At 45.4% G+C, this 26,598-nt stretch overlaps 2 protein-coding genes across 2 annotated transcripts in view; one reads left to right on the forward strand and one right to left on the reverse strand.

Annotated features, from left to right (window-relative positions):
* The window catches only part of TRAPPC3L (trafficking protein particle complex subunit 3L), a 147,537-nt gene that overhangs the window by 108,610 nt on the left and 12,329 nt on the right, over positions 1 to 26,598 (forward strand). The window lies entirely within an intron of this gene.
* Positions 10,277 to 20,731, reverse strand: CALHM5 (calcium homeostasis modulator family member 5). The gene is made up of 2 exons (XM_073673188.1): positions 20,127 to 20,731; positions 10,277 to 10,918 (listed from the first exon to the last, which is right to left on the reverse strand). Exons 1-2 carry the CDS (start codon positions 20,664 to 20,666, stop codon positions 10,535 to 10,537), a joined length of 924 nt encoding a protein of 307 aa, XP_073529289.1. The 5' UTR covers positions 20,667 to 20,731; the 3' UTR covers positions 10,277 to 10,534.

The following is a 26,598-nucleotide window of genomic DNA, read 5'->3' on the forward strand; positions in this document are numbered from 1 at the left end:
TCCTGCTCAGTCTTGGGAGGGGAAGAACTTCCCCTATATAAACCCGGGGCTGAAGCAGGGTTAGTCAGTCAAGGAGAGTAGAGACAGAGAAGCAGCATAGGAAGAAACAGCAGAAGCTCAGTGGGAGCAATACTACTACAAGTCAGGGGCTGGCAGCTGCAGAGCTCGCCCTGACTGAGAAGATTTCTTACCGGACCCGGCGTCCGAGGCTGTGGGGACTAACTCTTACCCAGCAGCAGAAGCCGACCGGCAGGGGATTTCAGGTCCTCAGGCCCAGAAACCCGAAGGCACGGTCACACGCGTGGGACCAGCACCGCCATCGTGGAGCGGAAGCCATTAGAAGGCCCCGAGTCACCGGCCATACGGGTGAGCACCACACGGTACACTCAGGGACGTGGGCTACTTATATCCGCTTCTAGCAAGGTAGCCAGAAGAGTACAGTCAGTTTGGGAGGCCTACAACTCCGCCTGGCCAGGGGAGATCCCATCTGCTCAAGGACTGACCAGGCCCCGTTCGCTAGCAAGTACTCCGGGAGGGTTTATCGTTGTTACCAGTAAAGACCCTGAATTACACCGCACCGTCTCTGAGTGGTTCCTGCTACCCCCATCATCCACGTCGGCTGCCCTGAGGCCATACCCCTCCCGTTGTGGGTTGTACCATCCCCGCTGCACCATCCATCCACCGGCCTCAGCGGACTGTCCTGCAGCGGCAGCTCCATAAGCTGCATTCAACGGGTGGCGTAGTCGTACTACATCTACCGCTAATAGACTGCCGTCCAGTTTGACTCCCTGGGCACGGACCGGGTCACCGCCACGAGACTACAACCCTCAACAGATCCGGCTCCGGGTAAGCTCCCGCGTGCGCAACGCAGCGCGACACAGGCCCAGGGGCGCGTCAACTTTGGCGTAGTCGGCAGGATTTCGTGCCCGCAACCACCGGGTACTGCGTGCCTGAAAAAGAGACTTTTCAAACTTACCTGTGGTGAAGATTCCCGCCATCCGGCGCCATCTTCAGCCTTCTTCCCGCCATCGGTGAAGTTTCCCGCCATCCGGCGCCATCTTCTGCCTTCTTCCCGCCATCCGTGGAGTTTTCCCGCCATTGGACGCCATCTTGAGGACGCCGCGCGGGAAGAAGAGGGGCGTGGACTCCGAAAGCGCGCGAGAACTGAAGCCCCGCCTCACGTCCGGACGTTGCGTAAGGTCCTGGAAGGAGCCCAGCAGACGCCGACGTCACAGGAGCGCGACGGAAGGTCCTCAACCCTGACGATCCACTGCGGAGCCGCGGCCTACGGAAGAGGATCATCGCAAGGTAGGCCACGGTCCACTAGGGGGGAGGAAGATGTCGGATACTGAGGAGAGCTTCACTGCCTCAACCCCCGCCAGCGCTACCGCTGCTGCAGTTATGCCCTTTACCATGCCCTATATCCCGGGAGCAGTTTGGCTACCCCAGTACTCAGGGGAGTCACATACCCTGCATGACTTTAGAGAAAAGCTGGATAGCCTCTTCCAGGTGTACCCCCTCACAGAAGAGCAAAAAGTGAGCATCCTGGTGGCCCAACTAACCGGGGCAGCCAAAAGGGAAGTAAAATCCTGGCCACCTGGGAGGAAGACTGTCGCAGGGATACTAACCCGGCTGAAGGACACCTTTGATACCCGCACCTCAGCCGAGATTAAGCTTAGATTCTACGGGTGCAAGCAGCGAGCGCATGAGAGTATAAGGGACTATGCACTAAACCTACAAGAGGCCCTGAGGGCCATTAAGCAGACCGACCCTGATGGAGTGGGAAACGAGGACAGGCTGTTGACCGAACATTTTATAGAGGGACTGTATTGTAATACCCACCGAACCCAGTTGCGGGCAATGGCCTTACAGGATCCCCATCTGGGCTTTGCACAGTTCAAGGACAGAGCCATCCGGGTGCTCCGAGAACCGGCACCGGGTGGCGTTGTGACCCACAGGCGCCCTGCTATCACTTACCACCAGGAGGCGGCGCCCTTGTCGGCAGGGCCTGTGGGAGCTGATGCGCAGGCTTTGGACAATGACCGGCTCCAGACCTACACCATCAGGTCCAAGAGCTAGCTAAGAGCGTTGCTGCGCTAACCCGAACTGTGCAGTCTTTACAGGCTTCCACCCCAGGGAAGATCCAGCTGGCATCCGGACCGGAGGACATCCCGTGGCGTCGACCAAGGAGGACCGCACCGGCCAGAGGAAGACCCAGTGACCGATACAGCGAGGACGGACGACCCATCTGCCGCCGCTGCAATCAACCCGGACATATGGCAAGGTACTGTTCTTTAAACGGGCACAACCTGGGGTAGAGGGCCAACCCCCAGGAAAAAGATCACCAGGCCCATCGAACTGGCGCGACAGATATGTGGGAGGACGTCCAGTCTTGCTTGTGGTACTGGATGGCATTCCCATGAGTGCCCTACTGGACACCGGGTCACAGGTCACCACCATCCCGTACGTGCTCTTTAAGCAGTACTGGAATGACTCGGATATTACCCGCTACCCTGACGACGACTTGAGTATCATCGCCAGCAATGGCCAGCCCGTGCCACAGATCGGATTTAAAGAGGTGACCATTAAAATCGGTAGAGTCGAACTGGCAGCACAGGGACTGATCATTGTAGATATTGACAAACATGAGAGTCACCCAAAAATAACTCTAGGAACTAATGTAATTGAAAATTGTCTTGCAGAGGTGATTTTCCTTTTACAGCAGGTTGCCAAGAACGCCAGCTCCGGCGAGCAGCGGGTGCTCCAGAAAGAGATCCGGGCACTGATGCGACGGCAACAGGTGGAACTCTCCGGCGGTGAGATTGGTAGCGTAAGAATGTGTGACCCTTTTCCTATTGCCATGCCCCCAAAAAGTGAAATGATGATTTGGTGCCGGGCAGCTATTGGTCTGAGAGGTAGAGATTACCAGGCAATGGTAGAACCAGTTTACTCGGACAGTAGGCCCACCATTTTGACAGCACGGGGGGTGGTTGATGTACGCCATGGGAGGGTGCCCGTTTGCATAATAAATATCGGGGAGAGGGAAGTGTACCTGCCCCGGTATGCCACGCTAGCCAAATTATATACCATTAACCAAAATTCTATACAATCTGTGGAACCCTTGCCTCCATCTCACCCGGAGGAAGGTAACGGCTCTAAGAAAAACATGGAGGACTGGTGTCAGCAACTACATCTGGGTACTGACTCCACTCCCGCACACCAGAAACAAGGAGTCTATCGGGTGGTTCAGGAGTACGAGAGAGTGTTCAGTAAACACCCGTTAGACTTCGGGCGAGTCAAGGGGGTAGAACACCACATCCCCACGGGAGACCATCCTCCTATAAAAGAGAGGTATCGACCCGTACCCCCTGCCCACTACCAACACGCCAAGGGGATGCTTAGAGACATGAAGGAGGCTGGGGTGATCAGGGATAGCTGTAGCCCCTGGGCAGCTCCACTAGTCTTAGTCAGAAAAAAAGACAACACCATGAGGATGTGTGTAGATTACCGGAAAATCAACCGTATCACACACAAGGATGCGTACCCCTTGCCAAGGATAGAGGAGTCATTGGCTGCTTTAAGATCTGCTAACTTCTTCTCTACCTTGGATCTCACTAGCGGGTACTGGCAGGTTCCTGTAGCAGAGGCGGACCGGGAGAAGACCGCATTCACCACCCCGATGGGACTTAGCGAGTTCACCTGCATGCCGTTCGGACTCTGCAACGCACCAGGAACCTTCCAACGACTAATGGAGTGTTGTCTGGGCCACAGAAACTTCGAGACGGTCCTGTTGTACCTGGACGATGTCATCGTATATTCCAAGACGTATGAGGACCACCTGAAACACCTGGCGGAAGTGTTCGAGGCTCTGGCGAGTTACGGCCTAAAGGTGAAACCCTCCAAGTGTCACCTCCTGAAACCAAAGGTGCAGTACCTGGGACACGTGGTGAGCGCTGACGGAGTGGCTCCCGACCCTGATAAGATCACCGCAATTAAGGAATGGCCAAGCCCCTCCAGCGTAAAAGAAGTGCGGCAGTTCCTCGGGTTGGTAGGCTACTACCGAAGGTTTATTCCCGGTTTCACCAAAAAGGCAGCACCTATGCAGGACCTCCTGATAGGCCAGTCCCGGAAGGCCAAGAACCAGAAGCCGCCCTTCAAATGGGAGGAGCTGGAAGAAGAGTCCTTCCGCCAGCTGAAGATGGCCCTCACGGGGGACGAAATCCTGGCGTACCCGGATTATAGCCAGCCCTTTATCCTCTACACCGACGCCAGTAACATCGGGCTAGGAGCCGTACTGTCCCAGATCCAGCAGGGGAAGGAACGAGTAATCGCCTACGCCAGCCGAAAACTGCGACCCACCGAAAGGAACCCCGAGAATTACAGCTCATTTAAGCTAGAGTTCCTGGCCGTAGTATGGGCAGTCACCGAGCGCTTTAAGCATTACCTCGCTTCTTCCCGGTTCACCGTGTACACGGATAATAACCCGTTGACACACCTGGACACGGCAAGACTCGGTGCCCTGGAGCAGAGGTGGATGGCCCGTCTGTCCAACTACGAGTTCACAATCAAATACCGGGCCGGACGCTCCAATACCAACGCGGATGCCCTGTCCAGGATGCCCAACCTGCCGGACGAAGGAGAAGATCCGGAGGGACTGGAAGAAGTTGAACTCCCTGCGTTCCACCGTCATGGGACTATCCAGTATTCCCACCGGGTAAGGAGTAAGCAGGCTGTTACGTTGAACCCCTTACCTCACTACAACTGGGCGGAAACGCAAGACAGCGACCCTGCCGTTCGACTGGTGAAGGAGATGCTGACTCGCCCGGAGGCTTGCCTTGAACCAGACGCTCCGGAGGAAGCCAAACAACTATGGGCAGAGAAGAGTCGACTGTTCCTTTACAAGGGGAAGTTGTGCCGCAGAATGGTTAACTCCCGGACGCATGAACTACTCTGGCAAGTAGTGGTGCCACGGAGGGACGCAGCCATGGTGATGGAGGCATACCACGACGGAGCTGGACACTTCGGGTGGAAGAAGCTGGAGTTCCTGCTGCGCGAGCGATTCCACTGGGTAGGCATGAGGGGAACCATTGAGAAGTGGTGCAGAGACTGTGGCCTGTGCAACCTGAGAAGGAAGGACCGCGCCAGCCAGAAGACTCCCCTGCAGTCCATCGTCACCCGGCAACCGTTGGAACTGGTAGCCTTGGATCATGTAAAAATGACCCCAAGCAGAAGTGGCTACGTCTACGCGTTAACCATCGTGGATCATTACTCCCAGTTTCTGGTTGTCGTCCCCGTCAAGGACTTAACGGCTCAAACAGCAGCTAGAGCCTTCCAGCAGCACTTTTGCCGTCCAAACGGGTACCCGGACCAAGTGCTGACGGACCAGGGACCTGCCTTTGAAGCGGAGGTCTTCCAGGAATTCTGCAATCTGTATGGCTGCCGGAAGATAAGGACGACACCCTACCATCCGCAAACTAATGGACTTTGTGAGAAAATGAACCAGGTGGTAATGGATCTTCTAAAAACGTTGCCCCTGGAAGAACGCAATCTGTGGCCTGAGAAGTTGCCCGATCTGGTGGACCTATACAACCACATCCCGGTAGGTTCCACCAACTGTACCCCGGCTTACCTAATGAGGGCAAGACCTGGTAAGTTACCTGTTGACCTGGAAATGGGAGTCCTGACACCCGAGGACACTTCACCAGAAACAGACTGGGACACAGAGAGGCAGCAGCAGTACCGGAGAGTACAGGAGAGCGTGGAGCGAAGTCTCTGTCAGGCTAGGGAAAGACAAGAGAAAACTTACAACCAGTATGCTCCCGCTGTTCCCCTGGTACCCGGAGAGCAGGTCTTGAAGAGGAAGAGACGGCTCCACAAGTTGGACGACCAGTGGGAGAAGGACCCGTACATCGTACTGCCCTCAAGCCACGAGAACCCGAAGGTTTGTACCATCAGTAAAGACGGAGGGGAAACCACAGCCATTGTATCCCGGGACCACCTGAAGAAGTGTCCCGAACAACTGAGGAACCCTGAAGAGGAACAAGAAGACCATCGACCCGTAGAGGAAAGGGAAGATATGGTTAGTACTGTGCTCGGGGACTTCCCTCGGTCTTGGACTCAAGTCAATGGTGCAGTTGTGGTACCCGTACTCACCTTCCTCCAACCAGCATCCCAAGCACCTACGGAGCAACAGGTAGAGCTGGAAGAACAGCCGGTCCAGGAGGCAGAAGACTCCACATAAGCAGAACAGGAGGATCAACCCTCTGCTTATAGTGAGCCTGCCGTACCCCTAGTGAGACAAAGAGCCGGTAGACAGCTGCCCAGTTTACCCTTGACAGCTCCTACACCCTGTAGTTCAGGGCCAGACAGTCAGCTCCGTAGGTCCACTAGGGCCACTAGAGGCCAGTTACCCGCACGCTGGAGGATTTGAAGTGTATAAATTGTTTTATTTATGTTTACCTGTGTATTGTTGCTTGTGTATAATTTTGTGTTTCCAGTTACTTTTAGGAATCCTTGGTGGATTACCGGGAATCCTTGTACATAGTTGGAGCGTAACCCAGGATGGACTAGAGACTGTTAAGGACTCGGGGTAGGACAGACCCCTACCTGGTTACGTCTCCCTGTTTTGGTGAAATGGACACCTTGCTTTCTTCAAAGACTGCACCCGGTTACGGACATGCCGTGACCACCTTTATGTGTTTCTTATTGTATTATTATTGTTTATATCTTGTTATGTTTTTCTAAAATATGTTTAGTCCCGGAGTACTAAATTTTACTAGGGGGGAATGTGGCACCCCAGGGGTCTGGTTTCCACAGTAATGTAATGTTATGTCTGAGAGCAGGTGGGAGGTCCTTTGGTCAGGGATCCTGTGCATGCCACACCTCCTGCTCAGTCTTGGGAGGGGAAGAACTTCCCCTATATAAACCCGGGGCTGAAGCAGGGTTAGTCAGTCAAGGAGAGTAGAGACAGAGAAGCAGCATAGGAAGAAACAGCAGAAGCTCAGTGGGAGCAATACTACTACAAGTCAGGGGCTGGCAGCTGCAGAGCTCGCCCTGACTGAGAAGATTTCTTACCGGACCCGGCGTCCGAGGCTGTGGGGACTAACTCTTACCCAGCAGCAGAAGCCGACCGGCAGGGGATTTCAGGTCCTCAGGCCCAGAAACCCGAAGGCACGGTCACACGCGTGGGACCAGCACCGCCATCGTGGAGCGGAAGCCATTAGAAGGCCCCGAGTCACCGGCCATACGGGTGAGCACCACACGGTACACTCAGGGACGTGGGCTACTTATATCCGCTTCTAGCAAGGTAGCCAGAAGAGTACAGTCAGTTTGGGAGGCCTACAACTCCGCCTGGCCAGGGGAGATCCCATCTGCTCAAGGACTGACCAGGCCCCGTTCGCTAGCAAGTACTCCGGGAGGGTTTATCGTTGTTACCAGTAAAGACCCTGAATTACACCGCACCGTCTCTGAGTGGTTCCTGCTACCCCCATCATCCACGTCGGCTGCCCTGAGGCCATACCCCTCCCGTTGTGGGTTATACCATCCCCGCTGCACCATCCATCCACCGGCCTCAGCGGACTGTCCTGCAGCGGCAGCTCCATAAGCTGCATTCAACGGGTGGCGTAGTCGTACTACATCTACCGCTAATAGACTGCCGTCCAGTTTGACTCCCTGGGCACGGACCGGGTCACCGCCACGAGACTACAACCCTCAACAGATCCGGCTCCGGGTAAGCTCCCGCGTGCGCAACGCAGCGCGACACAGGCCCAGGGGCGCGTCATGTGCATTATACCCTATGGGTGTGTGTGCATTATACCCTATGGGTGTGTGTGCATTATACCCTATGGGAGTGTGTGCATTATACCCTATGGGGGTAAGTGCATTATACCCTAAGGGAGTGTGTGCATTATTCCCTATGGGGGGTGTGTGCATTATACCCTATGGGGGACTGTATGGAGGACCATGGGGAGCGCATTATATTGTATGGAGCCCCGTGCAGAGCGCATTATATTGTATCGACGGCCGTGGGGAGCGCATTATACTGTATGCAAGCAATTATACAGTGTGAAGATTTGTGTGGGGTCCATCATACTGTTTGGAGGGCTAGTTCAGGGGATTATACAGTGTGGGGTCATTATACTGTTTGTAGGCCCATCATTCTGCATGGAGGGCTGTGTGGTGGTCACAGTTGGGGGATCATCCTGTGTTGGGGTCACCATACTTTGCATTGGGAGTTGAGGTGGGGTACAATAGGGTCAGTATACTGTGCATGTGGAGGCTAATGTGGAGGAATTCCCCATGGGGGTATCATACTGTGTTTGGGTGGCACTTCTGTTGGCATCTTACTTTATGGGAGCAATGAAAGAGGAATGTAGGACTTCAGCATAAGAAAATTACTATGTAAAGGCTGAAAAGGTGTGAGATTTTCTCTTATGTGACACTGACAAATATATATATTTTTTTGAGTTGGGGACCCAATTAGAACTTCTACTATGGGACCCCATGATTTCTACGTCCGCCCCAGGTGATAACTATTCTATTCTAGAATATGACTAACTGTTCATCTGTTTTCTAGATTTATAGCACACCATTGACTTTAATGGTCAGTAACAAATATAGTTGTGGATTTGTGAATATGTTCCCTTTCATCATCTGTCAACCTACAATACTAATTAGAAGATCTTTTGAAATTTAAATTCGCTGGCTTTGAAAAATTTTCCCAAAAAATTCTATTCACAGCAAATACATTTTCTCAAATCTCAGTAATAAAAAGCATGTAATAGCTCAGAAAATACACATGGGGGAGAGGTGAGAGAAAGAACCCTGCTGTTCATAAGAGCTTACACTCTACAGGAGAGAGAGAACGATGAAACTCGCTGGCCATAAGCGTTTACACTTTACAGGTGAAAGAGAGAGAGGACCCAGCTGACCATAAAAGCTTACACTCTACAGGAGAGAGAGAAACCCGCCAATGATAAAAGCTTACTCTTAAGAAGAGAGAGGACCCAGCTGATCATAAAAGCTAGCCCTCTACAGGAGAGAGAGGGAGGACCCTGCTGAACCTCATAAGAACTTACACTCTAAAGCAAAGAGAGAGAGAACCCTGCTAATCATAAGAGCTTGCACTCTACAAGAGAGAGAGGGCTCCACTGATTATAACAGCTTACAATCTACAGGAGAGAGATACCCCGCTGACCATAAGAGCTTACTCTCTACAGGAAAGAGAAGACCCCACTGACCATAAGAGCTTACACTTTACAGTAGAGAGAGGACCCTGCTGACTATAAAAGCTTACACTCCACAGGAGAGAGAGGACTCTGCTGACCATAAAAGCTTACACTTTACAGGAGATAGAAATAGTAAACTCTGCTGATCATACAAATTTATAGTCTAGATGAAAGAGAAGACCCTGCTGATCATAAGAGCTTACACTCTAACAGAAGTTAGAAAAAGAAAAAGAGGACCCCCTCTGATCATAGATCATAAGAACTTACACTCTGCAGGTGAGAGAGGACCTCGCTGACCATAAGAGCTTACACTCTACAGGAGAGAGGATCCTGTTGACCATAAGAACTTACACGCTACAAAAGAGAGAAAGAGGACCTTGCTGACAATAAGAGCTTACGCTCTACAGGAGAGAGAGAGGACCCCTTTGGCCATAACAACTTACACTGTACAAGAGAGAGAAGACCCTACTGACCATAAGAGCTTACCCTCTACCGAAGAGAGACTTACTCTGGAGCTGGAAAACAACTCTGCTATACAAACTGTTCTCCACTGGGAACCGCTGATCCTAGATTGCCCAGGTACTGACCACCACTGTACAAGGTGTGATATGTTCTATAAGATGTCATGGCTGCAGAGCATTATCTGGAGTCTCGAACGGCCACACAAAAAGACATTAGCCTGATCTCTAATGCTTCAGCAGTGTGGGAAGTGGTGCCATGGGAAGTTTTTTTTTTTTTTGTGAACCTTGAATTCACATAAAATTGTGAATTTCAGGAAATTCTACTCAAATTCAACCCTTTATGGATTGTTATGCTCATCTCTAGTAGTAATACAACTTAATTTCCTGATGAGTATTTTTGAGATAAGTCATTTAGGAGAATAAGGATTATACCTGTTTTCCGTGTGCTATGTTAAGTGAATATCACAAAGTCCACATACATATTTGTAAATGTTTTTTACTTATTATAAAACAATACATTTTTTATTTACAAGTTATCATACATTCATTTCATACATTGTGGCTTAGCTAATAAATTGGACTGAGCTTCAATACCAGCGACATCTCATGGACAAGAGTTGCACTCTTTTCAAGTTATAAATTCTTCTGACCTCAGATATCATTGAATATATTTCAGTAGAGAAAACAAGGTAATTGGCTATTGCACTTTTTCTATGATAAGGTGAGAAAATAATAACATGCAGAAATATTATTGTATTGTGTTTCCATGAAGTGATGTAGAACACATCAATTTGTATATTAAGCTTTGAAGCGTCATCGCATTCTTCTTTGACGTCTCAAAGCTCATCAGACTGGCGCGTCTACAAAGTCCATCATTACTTCTTTTCTATTGAAATGTTCGTTGTCTCCATGTTCCACAAATTTGTGGAGGGTGCTGTAGTATTGGTGATCTGGATTAAAGGTATATAGCGCAGAGATCTTCTCCCAAGCCTTGTTATTGGGCAATTCAAATTCTGTTGGTTCTTTGTTTTCAAAGAAACTTCTAAGATTCCTTTCTGCAAGTTTGTTTGCATATTCCTGAGCCAGTTGATCAAACTTATCCTTTTCCTTCTCAATATAAATTCTCCAGAATGACATTTGGATGGAACTTACTTTAGAATTACAACTAGACCAACAAGTACAGAGAAGAGAAACTGAAGCCAGAATCGCAATGAGACACCAGCCTATAACCTGGAAAATTCAAGAGAACATAAAGATGCATATTATGTTTATTAGCTAGAATACTTCACATTGATCATCATATTAAAGATGAGACACTTCAGGATATGAGAGGATTTTATAATACTGATTTCATGATGAATCGCTAGTATGGAGGGTATGTGCATGAAAATGAAAATCAACATAAGCTGCAGTAGTCTGTTTCAAAAATGGAGGAGGAGACAACAAAAAACTATGAATTTAGGCTGGTTCCGCTATCACAGACTTGGACAACATGCGGCCCGCAGGCCACGTCCCTTCCTCTGGCTGTTCCAGTTCGGCCAGCAGACCTAGACAGCCGAAAGACTGAAAATACTGGCCACACTATTGCTTCCTCAGAATGCAGGTAGCAGTGAATATATTGGTGGAAGAGGCAGCTGCCGACTCCTTTTTCCACCATTCAGCTTGTGCAACTAAGACAGCAGACGCAGTGATGACATTACATCGTGTCTGCTGTGCAGAGCGTCAGTGCACCCAGCAAGTGCTGGGAGAACAGGAGCAAGTGGCATGTAAAAGTTTGGGCACCCCTGGTCAAAATTACTGTTATTGTGAACAGTTAACCGGTTCCCGACCGCCCACTGTAGATAAATGTCGGCGCTTGCCGGGCTCTGTGCAGTGCCGACGTTTAAAAACGGTGGGTGGTCTCGCAGTGCTCAGGACCCCCAGGGTCCTGCAAGCACTGCGATTCCGGTGCAGAGCGTTAGCTCTGACAGGGTACATCATCGGGACCTGATTAGATCAGGTCCCAGTGATGTTAACCCTTTGCTGTCTTCTATATGCTGTGATCTATAGTGATCGCGGCATATAGGAGACAGCAGGAAGAGAGGGGGTCGTCTTACTTACCTCCGAAGACCTCCGTTTCGTTTAAGGACCTGGGGTTGCTATGGCAGCTGGAGGTCACATGACCGCCTCCAGCTCTGCCATATATGGTGTCCTTCCTGTCTGACTTCAGCCTGTATGTAGCTGAAGTCAGACAGGAGACTCAGTCAGTGAAGATCTCATATAATGTAATATATGTGTATTACATTACATGAGATCAGTGATCAGAAAAATAAAAATTAATGTCCCATACAGGGACTAAGTAAAAATGTAAAAAAAAGTAAAAAAAAAGTTTTTAAACTATTAAAAAAAAAAATCACAAAATAAATAAAAATAAATAAATAAAATATTAAACCAATAAATCCGTAAATTATTACAAAACCAAAAAAAGTACACATATTTGGTATCGCCGCGTCCGAAACAACCCGAGCTATAAAACTGTCACACTAATTAACTCCTTCTGTGCACACCGTAATAAAAATAAATAAAAAACGGAGCAAAAAAATATGCTTTTTCATCATATCGCCAAACAAAAAGTGGAAAAAAATGCGATCAAAAAGCAGAATAGAAATAAAAATGGTACCACTGAAAACGTCATCTTGTTCCGCAAAAAAAAGCCGCCATACAGCTCCATCAGCCAAAAAATAAAAAAGTTATAGCGCTCAGAATAAAGCAATGCAAAAAAAATATTTTTTTTCTATAAAATTGTTTTATTGTGTAAAAGCGCCAAAACATAAAAAAAATACAGTAAGTGTAGTATCGCTGTAAACGTACTGACCCGAAGAATAACGCTGCCTGATCACTTTTACCACACGCAGAACGGCATAAAAAAAAACTCAAAAAACAATTCCTGAAGTGTTTGTTTTTGTTAACTTTACCTCCCAAAAAACGGAATAGAAAGCGATCAAAAAGTGTCACGTGCCCAAAAATGGTTCCAATAAAAATTTCAACTCGTCCCGCAAAAAAACAAGCCGTCACATGACTCTATCGGCCGAAATATGGAAAAATTATAGCTCTCAAAATATGGTGATGCAAAAACTAGATTTTGCAAAAAAAGCGTATTTTAGTGTGTGACAGCTGTCAGTCATAAAAACCCGATATAAATCTGGTATCTCTGTAATCGCACCGACCCGAAGAATAAAGTAATCTAATCAGTTATATCACACTAGGAACGGCATAAAAAATAAATAAAACAAATATTATTCACCTGCTACTGATTTGTTTATTATGTCTCCCAAAGATCCCAGTAAGGCTCTGCTCACATTTATCCTGTGCTCTGCGCTGAGCACTTACACCAGAGTTTCCGTGTAAATCTCTGAAATACGTGATTCAGCCAGAACCCATGATGGAAGATTCCCTGTAATGAGGCAGATATAGGCCACTGTGGATGCCGTCTAGCCTGGGATCCCACGGTGTCATTTGTTTTAGGCGTGCATAAAAGTGTGGTTGGCCACAGTTTTGTGCACTTCTGAAAAAAAGGACACCACTAAACAGAGGCCAGACGGAGTCCAGAGTAACTCTGCTGCCTCATTACAGTGAATGGATCCTGCAGGGGTTTCATCTGAATTACATCACTTGGAAAATTAGATGGAAACCCCGATGTAAGTGCTCAGCCTAGAGCGCCGGATAAATGTTACGTAAAATGTGTTCCCAATAAAAGCTTCAACTCAGTCCTCAAAAAAAGCTAGTCCCCACTCAGGTCCATCATCTGTTAAAAATATAAGGGACTTCCAAGTTACTGGTAGCAGAAAGGCTCTGGAAAAGCAAAATGGTCCTTGCCCCCCAAAAGAAATTCAGAAAATTTTGTGCTCCCAAATCCAAATGCCTATTCTACAATAATTTGTTCTCCAATTGTCAAATAGCGCTCCTTCCCCCTCAAATCTCACCGTATGGCTAAGTGGTACGATACAGCCACATATGGGGTATTGACACTTTTAGAAGAAATTGTGTGACACATTTCGGCACCATTTTTACCCATTGCCCTGTGTGAAAATGTAAAATCTGAGGGTAAAACATTTTTTTGTGGTAAAAATATAATTATGCTTTTTTCACTGCCCAATGGTATAAATTTAAAAATTGCTCATTACTTCCCTAGATGAATTCCTTGAGAGGTGTAGTTTACAAAATGGGGTCACTTGCGGGGGTTTCTGCTGTTTTGGCATGTCAGCGACTCTTCAAATGTGACATGGTGTCTGCTGCCTATCCCAGCCAACATAGCGCTTCTTTCTCTTCCGAACCCTGCCGTACACCAAAGCAGTAGTTTTCCCCCACATATGGGGTATCGGCGTACTCAGGAGAAATTGTACAACAAATTTCATGGTGCAATTTATCCTGTTACCTTTATGAAAATGCAAAATTAGGGAATGAAAAACATTTTTTATGGGAAAAATGTGAAAATTTTATTTTTACGGCTCAATATTATAAACTTCTGTGAAGCAGCTGGGGGTGCAAGGTGCTCACCACACATCTAGATAAGTTCCCTAAGGGGTCTAGTTTCCAAAATGGTGGCACTTGTGGGGGGTTTCCACTGTTTAGGCACATTAGGGGCTCCCCAAATGTGACATGGCGTCCGCTAATTATTCAAACAAATTTTACATTCAAAAAGTCAAATGGAGCTCCTTCCCTTTCAAACCCTGCCATGTGCCCAAACAGTAATTTGCCTCCACATATGGGGTATCAGCGTGTTCAGGAGAAATTGCATAACAAATTTCATGGTGCAATTTATCCTATTACCCTTATGATAATGCAAAATTAAGGGATGAAAAACGGTTTTGTGGGAAAAATGTGAAAATTTTATTTTTACAGCTCAATATTATAAACTTCTGTGAAGCACCTTGGGGTTCGAGGTGCTCACCACACATCTAGATAAGTTCCCTAAGGGGTCTAGTTTCCAAAATGGTGTCACTTGTGGGGGGTTTCCACTGTTTAGGCACATCAGGAGCTCTCCAAACGCAACATGGCGTCCGCTAATTATTCAGACAAATTTTACATTCAAAAAGTCTAATGGCGCTCCTTCCCTTCCGAACCCTGCCGTGCGCCCAAACAGTGGTTATCCCTCACATATGGGGTATCAGCACGCTCAAGAGAAATTGCACAAAAAAATTTGGGGTCCATTTTTTCATGTTACCCCTGTGAAAATAAAAAAATTGGGTCTAAAGTAACATTTTTGTGAAAAAAGTTAAATGTTAATTTTTTTCTTCCACATTCCAAAAATTCCTGTGAAGCACCTGAAGGGTTAATAAAGTTCTTGAATGTGGTTTTGAGCACCTTGAGGGGTGCAGTTTTTAGAATGGTGTCACTTTTGGGTATTTTCTGTCATAAAGACCCCTCAAAGTGACTTCAAATATGATGTGGTCCCTAAAAAAATGTTTTTGTAAATTTTGTTGGAAAAATGAGAAATCGCTGGTCAACTTTTAACCCTTATAGCTCCCTAACAAAAAAAAATTTGGGTTCCAAAATTGTGCTGATGTAAAGTAGACATGTGGGAAATGTTATTTATTAACTATTTTGTGTGACATATCTCTCTGATTTAAGGGCATGAAAATTCAAAGTTTGAAAATTGCAAAATTTTCAAAATTTTCGCCAAATTTCCGATTTTTTCACAAATAAACGCAAGTGATATCGAAGAAATTTTACCACTATCATGAAGTACAATATGTTACGAAAAAACAGTCTCAGAATCAGGGGAATACGTTGAAGCGTTCCAGGGTAATTACTTCATAAACTGGCAGTGGTCAGAATTGAAAAAATTGGCCTGGTCACGAAGGCAAAAACAGGCTCTGGCGCGAAGTGGTTAAGCAAGTTGAAGATGAAATTATCTCTAAAAAGCCTAAAGTTAAAGATGACACATTTCCTTTATATTTTAGGCAAAACAAATATATTTTTTCAGATTTTACATTTTAAAAATTACAAAAAGGAAAATGGGCCTATGCTAAAGTTTGGGCACCCTTGGAGATTTGTATGCTCAGATAACTTTGACCAAGGTTTCAGACCTTACAGGGAACTTGTCGCGTCCTAGCTACCCTCTACACTGCCCCCATAGCGTTGTTAGTGATGCAATGTGCATCACTAACAAGCTTTTCCATTAAAATTGGTGTAGCTGTAATGATTTTATAACCTTTAATATACTTAGATCCTACCTGCTCGTTCAGTCATAGGAGTGTGATCCTCATATTAAGTTATGGGCGGACGCAGCATTCACTGTCTGCTGGTACCGCCAATGTATTTGAATGCTACTCCCGGCAAGTGCTGATATTGTGGGGCGAATGCGTATTTGTAGATGTCCAGCCGCCTGCGCAGTGAGGCTGTGTGAGTACCAGCATCACTGCACATGTACTATGACGCTCTATGTTCCCCGCACGTGCACAGTGAAGCTGGTAATCACACAGCCTCACTGCGCAAGCGCGGGGAATAAAGCGTCATGGCGCAGTGAAGCTGCGAACTACACAGCTTCACTGCGCATGCGCGGGGAATATAGCGTGTCATAGTGCATGGCAGTGAAGCTGGTAATCACACAGCCTCACTGCGCAGGCGGCCGGACATCTACAAATGCTCATGCGCCCCACAATATCAGCGCTTGCCAGGAGCAGTATTCAAATACATGGGTCGCACCAGCAGTGACTGAATGCGGCACCGCCCATGACTGAATGTGAGAATCACACCCCTATGACTGAATGAGCAGGTAGGATCTAAGTATATATAAAGTTATAAAATCATTATAGCTGCACCAAGTTTAATGGAAAAAGCTTGTTAGTGATGCACATTGCATTACTAACTATGCTATGGGGGCAGTGTAGACGGTAGCCAGGATGTGACAGGTTCCCTTTAATTAGCCTGTTAGAGTTATGGCTTGTTCACTATCATCGTTAGGAAAGGCCAGGTGAGGCAAATTTCCTAGCTTCATAAAAACCCCGCCTCCTCTAACCTTGTGCCAAAAAACAGCAGCCATGGGTTCTTGTAAGCGACTGCCTAGCACTCTGAAAATGAAAGTGGTGGAGGCCTTTTAGAGATCATTTCATCTTCAACTTGCTTATCTGTTCATAATAACAGTAATTTTGACCAGGAGTGCTGCTGTATATATATGTGTGAATGCGTGTGGGATGTGTGTCGGTATATAGGAGAGCTATGTGGGGGCTCATACTGTATATAGGGGCTATGTGAAGGATTATACTGTATATGGGAAGGCTATGGAAGACTCATACTGTATATAGGGGGACTGTGTGGGGGCTCATACTTTATATAGGGAGGCTCTGTGGGGGCTCATATTGTATATACGAATGCTATGTGGGGTTCATAGTGTGCATAAGGGGACTGTCTCGGGACTCATTCTGTATATAGGGGGGCTGAATTGGGGGTTCATACTGTATATAGGGGGGCTATTTGGGTGCTCATACTGCATATAGGGAAGCTATGTGGTGGCTCATGTTGTATATACAGGAACTGTGTTGGAGTTTATACTGTATATAGGTGGGCTATGTATGTGCTTATGCTGTATATAGGGGCTGTGTGGTGGTTATTCTGTATACAGGGGCTGTATGGGGCTCATGCTACGAGGGTCAGTCAATAAGTAATGCCTCCTATTTTTTTTCTCCTTAAATAAGGTAGTTATGTTAAATATTGGAATTTGACACATTTCCTCAAACCTTCTTCTCCAATCCACAGCAATTGCATCTTCCTGCACCAACAGTTGGCAGGACTGTATCCGTTTGCAAAATGGCTGACATTGATGTTCGTATTAGACAACGTTCTTTGATTGAATTCTTGCATGCAGAAGACGAAACGCCCATTCGAATTCATGAGAGACTGAAAAATGTGTACGGTGATGCCACAGTGGATGTTAGACGATGGGTTCGTCGCTGTAACACAGCTGAAGGGCCATCACCGTTGGCTGACAAAATGCGGAGTGGCAGGCCAGTAACCGCAGTGACTCCAAGCAACATTCAGCAAGTCGATGACATCATTCGTGGTGACCGCCGGGTGACTCCAGATGAATTGTGTGCCATTATCTGCCTCAGTAAAGGCAGTGTGATGACAATTATTGGACAACTGGGATACAGAAAAGTTTGTGCATGGTGGGTCCCAAGAATGCTTTTTACCATGCTGGAATACATGCCCTTGTTAAACGGTGGACCAAGACTGTGGAGATGGACGGAGATTATATTGAAAAGTGACAAATTAACCGTTAATGTTGTGGTTTTCAGCCTATGTAATTGCATTTGAATTTCTTGCCAATTAAATGGAGAAAAAAAATAGGAGGCATTACTTATTGACTGACCCTCGTATATATAATATAACGGGAATAGTGTGGGCTCCTACTGTATATAGGTGGTGCTGTGTCTGGGCTCATACTGTATATAGAGGGAGCTGTGTGTGGGATCATACTATATATATGGGTGCTCGGTGTGGGCTCATACTATATATAGGGGTGTCAGCATACTTAATTCTGCTCAATATTCAGTGCTATAATTGAGCACAATTAATTTCGGCCTATTGGTTCGTCCATCGAGGTCTCGCATGTGGCCCCTTGGGAAAATTTAGTGCCCACTCCTGCTTTATCATATCTGTAGATAACCAATGGTACTATTAGGCTGCATGCCCACAAAGCATTTTCCAAGCGTTTATGCTGCGGAATTTATGCAGTGTAAATGCTTGGGAAACGCTTAGTAATCCGTCCCCCATCGTCCCCAATGACAAGCCGCAATGTCAATGCCCATGCTGCGGATTTTTCCGCAGCATTTATGCTGCGCTCAAAAATCCGCAGCATGTCCATTAATTTTGCGGACACGCAGCGTAATCGCAGCCATTGACTTGCATTGGACCGCATGACATCCGCATCACTGCATCTGCACAAGTGGATATCACACGGTTCAATGTGCGGATGGTACCCAGGTCTAGAGGAGAGGAGACTCATCCAGACTCGGGTACCATAGAACCTGTAAAAAAAAGAATTTAAAATAAAAAATAAAGATTATACTTACCTTCCGATGTCCTCCCGGTGTTTTCTCCCCTTCGTCTGGTCTGCTCTATGGGTCGCGGTGTGTTGTGAAGGACCTGCCATGACGTCATTGAGTCATGTGACCTGTCACATGACTCAATTATGTCACCGCAGGTCCTTCACACCACCGCGAGCAGTGCAAGAGACCGTACGCAGCGGAGAAAACACCAGGAGGACATTGGAAGGTAAGTACGGTATAATCTTTATTTTTTATTTTTTACCATTCTTATTCTTTTTTTTTTTAATTATTACTTGGTCACACTATATAAATCCATGCTGGTTGCATGGATTTATATAGTGTGACCAAGTTGTCAAGCACTTATCCCAGTGATGCTAAAATCACTTGGAAAAGCGCTTGATAACCCGCATGCAGAAATGCATGCAAAAATGCTTGACAAACGTTTCTACCTGGCGGGAAAAACGCATGTAAAAACCGCATGCGTTTTTCCTGCCAGGGAGAAGCGGAAAAAATATGCAGCATTTCTGCATCGTGGGCACATAGCCTAACTGAACTGATGACTTTGCAGTCATAAGAATTAAACAGTATAACAGTGCCCTTTAGTGGACATCATAGCATTCTACTACAGACAGTCACCATATACTTCAAGGAGAACTGTAAAAGAATTGTAAAACTTGCTGCAGACTAATGATGCACTGACATAAAATTCACAACTCTGCTATATGTATGGAACCTATACAACTGAGGTCAAGGCAATAATAACTCTTTGTTGTAATCATTGTATTATATTACAGATTTTTTTATGGAATCTCCTTACATGTTTGTGTATATTCAATGGTGTAAACTTAAAAGTTGTGCTAGACTAGACATGTAAAACCGGCAGAGTAAGATTTCCGGTTGAGGTCAAATGAACTAGTATGACACTAGAGGAGGAGCCATGGATCATAAAGAAGAACGTTATTCCTGGTTTGTGGGATTTCCGATGAAAGGCAACAATTGTTTACTTAATGTACTGGCTTTGGAGGGATTGTACACTACTTTAAATTGTTTGTATGACCGTATGATCCTGTCTATAAAGTGCAGTACAAACCTTCCCATGTCATCTTGTAGCAGACAAGTCTTTCATGTCATCGCTTGTCAGCAATCAGTGGAAGATGACAGGAGTGAGAGTCTTGTATTTAGAAGGAAAGAACACTGTCTTGTATCTTTTCCTTACCAACTCTACGATTAGTAGAACCCAAGATCGGAATGGCAACTCTCTTGGTTACGATAATATAGTAGTTTTACCAATTGTACCAGAAAAAAAAAATGCATAAAACCCATAGTGATGTTGCAATAAGATATACCAAGTAACAAACTCTGGCACCACATTATATATCAACTGTATGTTAAAAGGTTTTGTCACCCACCTGAGACTGGGCTTGAAGAATCAGCGTGATCTCCTGTATATCATTGGCGGGCATTGGTGCTTTGCCACAGGTCACTTTGTAGAGCTGTCCCTTACATTGCTCAGACTTGTTCCTACACAGATGCTGCACATACTCTGGGTTCTGCCATCCACTCATTGCACAGGTATAGAAGGATCCATGAAGTAGGGCGATAGAAATCCACATGACGGGAACTACGAGAGCATCCAATGTCAGCTGTATGAAAATATACAGCCCCTGGCAGCGGTAACCACTGGGGCACATCTTCTTTGGATTGAGACAACATCCGGTGAAAAATTTCCAAGTTCTACTGTTCAGAAAATAACTAATGATCATAAGAACTACAGCAGGAGCGAAGAGAAAAACAAATCCATACATCAGGTTATCTTCAGAGCATGGGCACTGGAAAACTACCATAGAAAACAACTGCTGCCCACCAACAGTAAGAAGCGTCAAAAAGCCATAACCGATGGCAGATTTCTTGTCTGAGCAAAGCTTAAACACTTTATGTAAGATGTCCATGATGTTTACAATGTGAATGCTGTATGAGAAAGTGACCGTCCTCACATAATATATGCTTCTCAGCCAGCAAGAATTTCAAAGCTAAAACCAGTTTGTCAAGTCTTCTGGTATACAGACCCGATGACAATGTGCAGTAAAGCTATCCCCCAAGCGCCTATGAAACATGTTGTATAGAATACACATTGATTTTTAACTGGTGAATGTATTGTCAGCATGTAATAATTTGCCTTATAGGTGCAGTATATTGAATTATGGAGCAGGGCTAAATGGTGATGTGTCGCCATGAGGATATTTTTTTTAATCTTCGGATTTGTGCAACTCATCACTAATAAACTTCACTCATGTGCATGTGGTGTGCTACACCTGATCATGCTCCTCAAACTTAAGCAAAAGCGAATAAAATTTACACCCACCAAAATCCCACTAATACGTGGGGATAAAATAACAGGGATACAATAATATTAATAGTAATATAAATAGGCATTATAACAAAAAAGGTATTAAATTGTTTTTTTATTACCATTGTTTATTTTTTATTATACATATTTGTGCTTTCTTCTTTTACTATGGAGTTAAATCACTTCTGATTCAGAAAAGCTTTTTCAGGACAATTCTGGCGTAAAAAGCTTTGAAAAGCGCAAACATTTTGCAACTTTTGCCATTTCCACGCTATTATCGTCCATCTACAACAAAGTGGGCAGATCTAGGGTGGGAAAGAGGCATGGCAACTCCCATTTGTCAAATTCATGATGAGCGGCAACGTTCCCTATGCCACAAATCTTACTCCAGTCAAGTAAGATTGTGACGAGGTGTGCGCCTCTTAATGAGTCAGGCAGCTGGCACTCCACCCTGCCCCCTCATAAAGAATTAGAAAAATATCTTGGACTCTGGCAGTATACATATGTCAATAGGGTATAGGGAGAGATGATGTCAATCACACATTAATTACATTGACACATGTCTGCCCAGACCATGAATGGCTGACCATTCAGAAACATGCACAAAACCTGCAAGAAAAATCTTCCTATTGGTCCGCGCTGCCTTTTAACCTTCAGCCGTGTGTTGGATGCCGCAACCCCTTATGAAGCAAGCACTTTCCGAAACGCGCGTCGGGGTTTGGCATGCCACACACAGGCGTCCGGCCTAGCTAGGTAACTCTGCTCTAGACAATTCTTATTAATGTATGGGTGTGACTATGTAACCATTTTTGATCCTTTGAGCAATATGCATGTTTAGTGTAGACATGTTTAGTATTGGCTCACATCTAAATGAGTACTAGGTTTGACTCTATGAGAACTACTGCAGCCATGTGGTAGAACACGCATACTCTCAATACATATAGTTTGCAAACCTTAGTGGAGTATGTAGAGGGATTCACTGTATAACACCATCAACTTTGTTAGGGCTAAGTAGTCATACTTTATATTCTATTACAATTGATAGGATATTTATTATAGGCACATGGTGCTATGATTACCAGATATAAAATAATTAAATTTTTGGGGCAATTTTTTTGGCAATTGTTGCATATTTATATCATAGCTCTAGTCCGGCCTTTTTATTCTTTATGTAATCTGTGTGTGTGCACTCCTCAGTGCACTGCTATCCATTAACCATTGACCGTAATAAAGGTTTTTTATTAATATCCATCGCTTGTCACTTTATGACCACAGGTTCGGGTTTTTTCTTGTAGGTTTTTTTCCCCTCATAAAGAGTAGTTCCTCAGAAACTTCATTAAAGAAATTCCCCTATATAGACAACCCTATTCAATATATTAGTACATATGGACATCAAGGAGGGGGTACTCTTAAGGCACCCAGCAACCCAAAAAAGAAAGCTACTCTGTGTGAGGGACTACTTTTCTGGTGATCCGGTGCATCAAATAGATGGCTGGCAAATATTGTTCCATTTCCACCTTCTTTAGTACAAGTGAGAGAAATCCAATATCTGTATGTGAACATAATATTTCATGCAACACAATCTCCATTCTGTTACATTATCTGACTTCGTACATAAAGCTCAACTTTCACTGTTCATTTAATTTCTCTGTCTTTATTCTTACTTCTGCTATTAAATATCATTGCTCTAATTAAGCTTTGTGAAACAATCAACCACAGCATTCCGCAAGTAAACATGCCATTGGGGAAACAAACCAAAAGACTATATCCAAAAATATATTATAGGCACGCTTCTAAGCATTACAGAGAAATCACATGATTTTCTATATAAATGATGTAATTCATTATTAAAATATATTTTGATTGGCTCTAATATTATAAATTGTGATTAGTTTATCTTTTATGTATTATGATGACTTATATTCTATGTATCATGATTCACTTATATTCTATGTCTTGTTAAAATCTTATTGGCTACTTTCTAAAACCTGCTCTTACTATAGGGGGCTTCATAAGAATTCCATTTCTGGAGCCTACCGTATCTCTTCATCAACAGAACAAATATTAGCCACCACTAAGGGATGTAATCTTTATATGCTTGTGTGGGTACCTATTAACTTGAGCAATCGCATTACATACACATATTAAGATTAGGCCCCTAGTGACTTCAGCAGTGGGCATTTGAGATTTAAAGAAGCAATCTTTATGTTATTTTTTATTTATTTCCTAAACCTGTGTATATGTTAACGTAGCGTAGTGTAAATGTGTTAATGTACTCACCGACTGCCGTCTTCCTCGGTTTACATTTTATAGTATTTGTACATTTATTCTGAAGTTTAATATACATTTAAAAAAATTGGATCAATTGCCATATAGCAAGCATAGCAGCTGCTATAAGAGGTGAGGTGTGGTTAGAGATGATCATAAGTGGAAGTGGGACATAAAAAGCTGAATGGAGCGTTTTATTGTAATACTTCAGAGTTCCATTGTTACCTGTTGTACCGATTGTCAGCACATCAGATTCTCTGCCAGGGTTGACAACTTGACTTTATTTTTTTCTGAACAGTTTTTCAAAAAATCATAGCTTTTTTAAAGACCCTTTGGAAAACCATAATATATCAATATGATTATAAGGGAAACATACAGTATCTATGGCCGATAATTCTGATATGAAGACATTATCTGCATTCACTGTAAACTGTAAAATGATGATAATTGCTGTCAAACAATCTGTATAAGTTTCTTTAGCTTTAAATTAATCACGGAAACCTTACATTTTTTTTTTTACTGATAGGAATTTCTGGACAGTTGCCAACCCTGTTGTCTGCCATAATTTAAAGGGGTTGTCTGGTCTAAATTAATAAACCTGCAGTCACTCTGTGTGACTACCGGCTTATGAATCCCCCCAATGCACGCACTGTGTGCTGCAAGGATTCGCCAGTTTCTGAGCCAGTACAGGCGGGTATATATGAGTCATACGTACTTCTGGTCAGGGCGCGTATAGTGGGTGTGGCCTCGCTCCATATGTGGTGCACCTGCGGGTTCAGTCGCCACAGAGGTACTGCATCTCACCCAGAGGTGTGGTACCCCACTCTCAGGGAAGGACGGAGTACTACCTGGGACCCAACCACCTATATCCAACACTACACCATTCCAGACCAGCAGGAGGGGCCAGATGCACTGATCCACTGCTGAGCCCTGTCCCTGGTTGGAAGGGGGGAACCATGAGAGGGGGAACCATGCAGTGGGTGTGGGTGGAGGAAGTAGATCAGGGGAGCACCGTCAGGAAGAGCATAAGAAGAAGGGGAACCATCTAGAAGTAGTCAGTTGTGAGGAGTCAGTTCAGAGGAGAGAGAGATGGGAGCAGGAGCTCAGGAGGAGCTCTGCTCAGGAGGAGTGGAGAAAGGAGCAAGGCCCAGTGAGAGAGGCCCAGGTGAAAGAGTGAAGAGAGGCGCAGTGAGAAGGGCTCCAGGAGGAACAGACGGGATCCCAGGGGCATGGTGAGTGCGGATGCCACCCGTGGGCCCGAATTCACGCTGAAGGTGAGGGATCAGGCTGCAGAGAGGGGACCGGCCCCTAAACTAGTGGAGAATAATCAGGCTCAGCTAGATAACCGGAGGCTGTTGTATTTGCAAGGTGCAGCAGCCAACCACCACAATTACATCGCCAAAAAGGTGGCCGCATAGGGTCCAGGTGATTGCAAGACGCCCGACAGACCCGAGGTTATCAGCTTGGGACACTGATTGTGAGGCGCAGGGCAGGAGGGCGAGAGCCAGCGCAGGGAAGATGACTGGGAAAGGCACACAGAACAGGGTCCCGTTTAAATACTCCTGAGAGACTTGAGAGCTGAAGAACCCCTTCCCTGGTGGACACAGGACCACATGGGAGGTTACACACTGGCCCTGGTAATCTGGAGTCTTGAACAACTGTGAGTAAACCTGAAGACTGCACCCAACTGTGTCCTAGAATTAATGCTGCGCCATCACCACCCCTTCAGTGGATCTTCACCGCAGCGGCGGCCCCTTATAGCCGCAAACCACAAGTGGCATCAAGAACATTATCTCTAAAAACTTTATTCCCCTTTTACTTTTCCTTTAATTGACCACCCTGGGTCACAGACCGGGTCCCCCAACATCGACCGGCCCGGCTACCAAGTAGCCCACGGCCCAGGGGGCGCGTCACATACATTTGTATAGAGTGAGTCTGCGCCTTGTCTAGTGAAGCGGGTATTTAGTGGGTGTGGCTGTCTGGTGGGTGTGGACATCCAGTGGGTGTGGCCTCGCTCAACACAACTGTATCAATTTATACCGGACAACCCCTTTAAACCTGCAGACCCAACCTGAAAACTTCTCTTCTAGAACCACCTGAGCTGTTACAAGTCCTTAACCTACTGTCTCTTTCCTCAATATATTGTAGATTGGTCATGGTTCTCTCCCCCTCTGTACCAGTCTGACACTGTTAGTTTATGTTTATTGTGCTTGCTTGTATTTTATGCATGTATCATATCTGTGTAACCTTTCTTCTCATGTACAGCACCATGGATTAAATAATAATACCTCAGCATTTTTGCATTATCACTTTTTTCTTTATGCTGATATTCTGACATTGCTGCATTATTGCAGCACTGTGAATCTATTGTGCAGGTAACACCTGCATGGTGACGTCTTTGCATTGTTTTGTTCCATGCTGTGATGACACCATGGCCCAGATTCATCAAGCGATTCACCGGCGATTTTCTCACTGGTGTTGATGAAGGGGATGGTGGAGTCAGATGCTCCTGATTCATGAATCTTTATGAATCAGGAGTGTCGGACAAGTTGCATGCGACTCTGTGCATCATGTCAGAAATCTTACTCCAATCCCAGTCAAAAATAAGCACAACTGGGAGAAATTGGCTTGAAAATGGCAAAAGTCGCAACATTTTGCTACTTTTCAAAGCAATTTCTGCAAGAATTCAAGTAAAACTGCTAAAGAATCAGGGCACATGTGAAATTACTGTTTGTATCATTCACACATTACTGTGTGCATTATCCCCGACATCGCTGTTTATAATTCCTGTACTGTATTTTCACCAAATAAATTACTCTTGCACTGTGATATCCTTGTGTATTCTCCCTGTACTATAACAATAATATTACTATGTGCTCAAATTCTGTGCCATTATATCATGATGTGCATTATCCCTTTATTGTGAAATCTTTGTATGATTCCCATACATGACTGTGAGCATTATTCCAGACACTGTTTATAATTCCTGTGCTGTCACTACATTAAATAAATGACTTTTGTACTGACATCCTTATGTGTATTCTCCCTGTACTATGACAAGAATGTACACCCTTTTCCACTACAGTAATTACTATATGCACAAATTTTGTGCAATCATATATCATCTCATCCCTTTACTGTGACAACTCACATGACTGTGAGCATTATTCCAGACATCACTGTTTATAACTCCTGTGCTGTATTTTCACTAAATAGATTGCTCTTGTCCTGTGGCATCATTGTAGGCATTATCCATGTACACTGGA

The sequence above is a fragment of the Phyllobates terribilis genome, unplaced genomic scaffold, assembly GCF_046119375.1.
Source record: "Phyllobates terribilis strain yellow unplaced genomic scaffold, ASM4611937v1 Scaffold_3__8_contigs__length_932513732, whole genome shotgun sequence".
NCBI classification, from domain to species: domain Eukaryota; kingdom Metazoa; phylum Chordata; class Amphibia; order Anura; family Dendrobatidae; genus Phyllobates; species Phyllobates terribilis.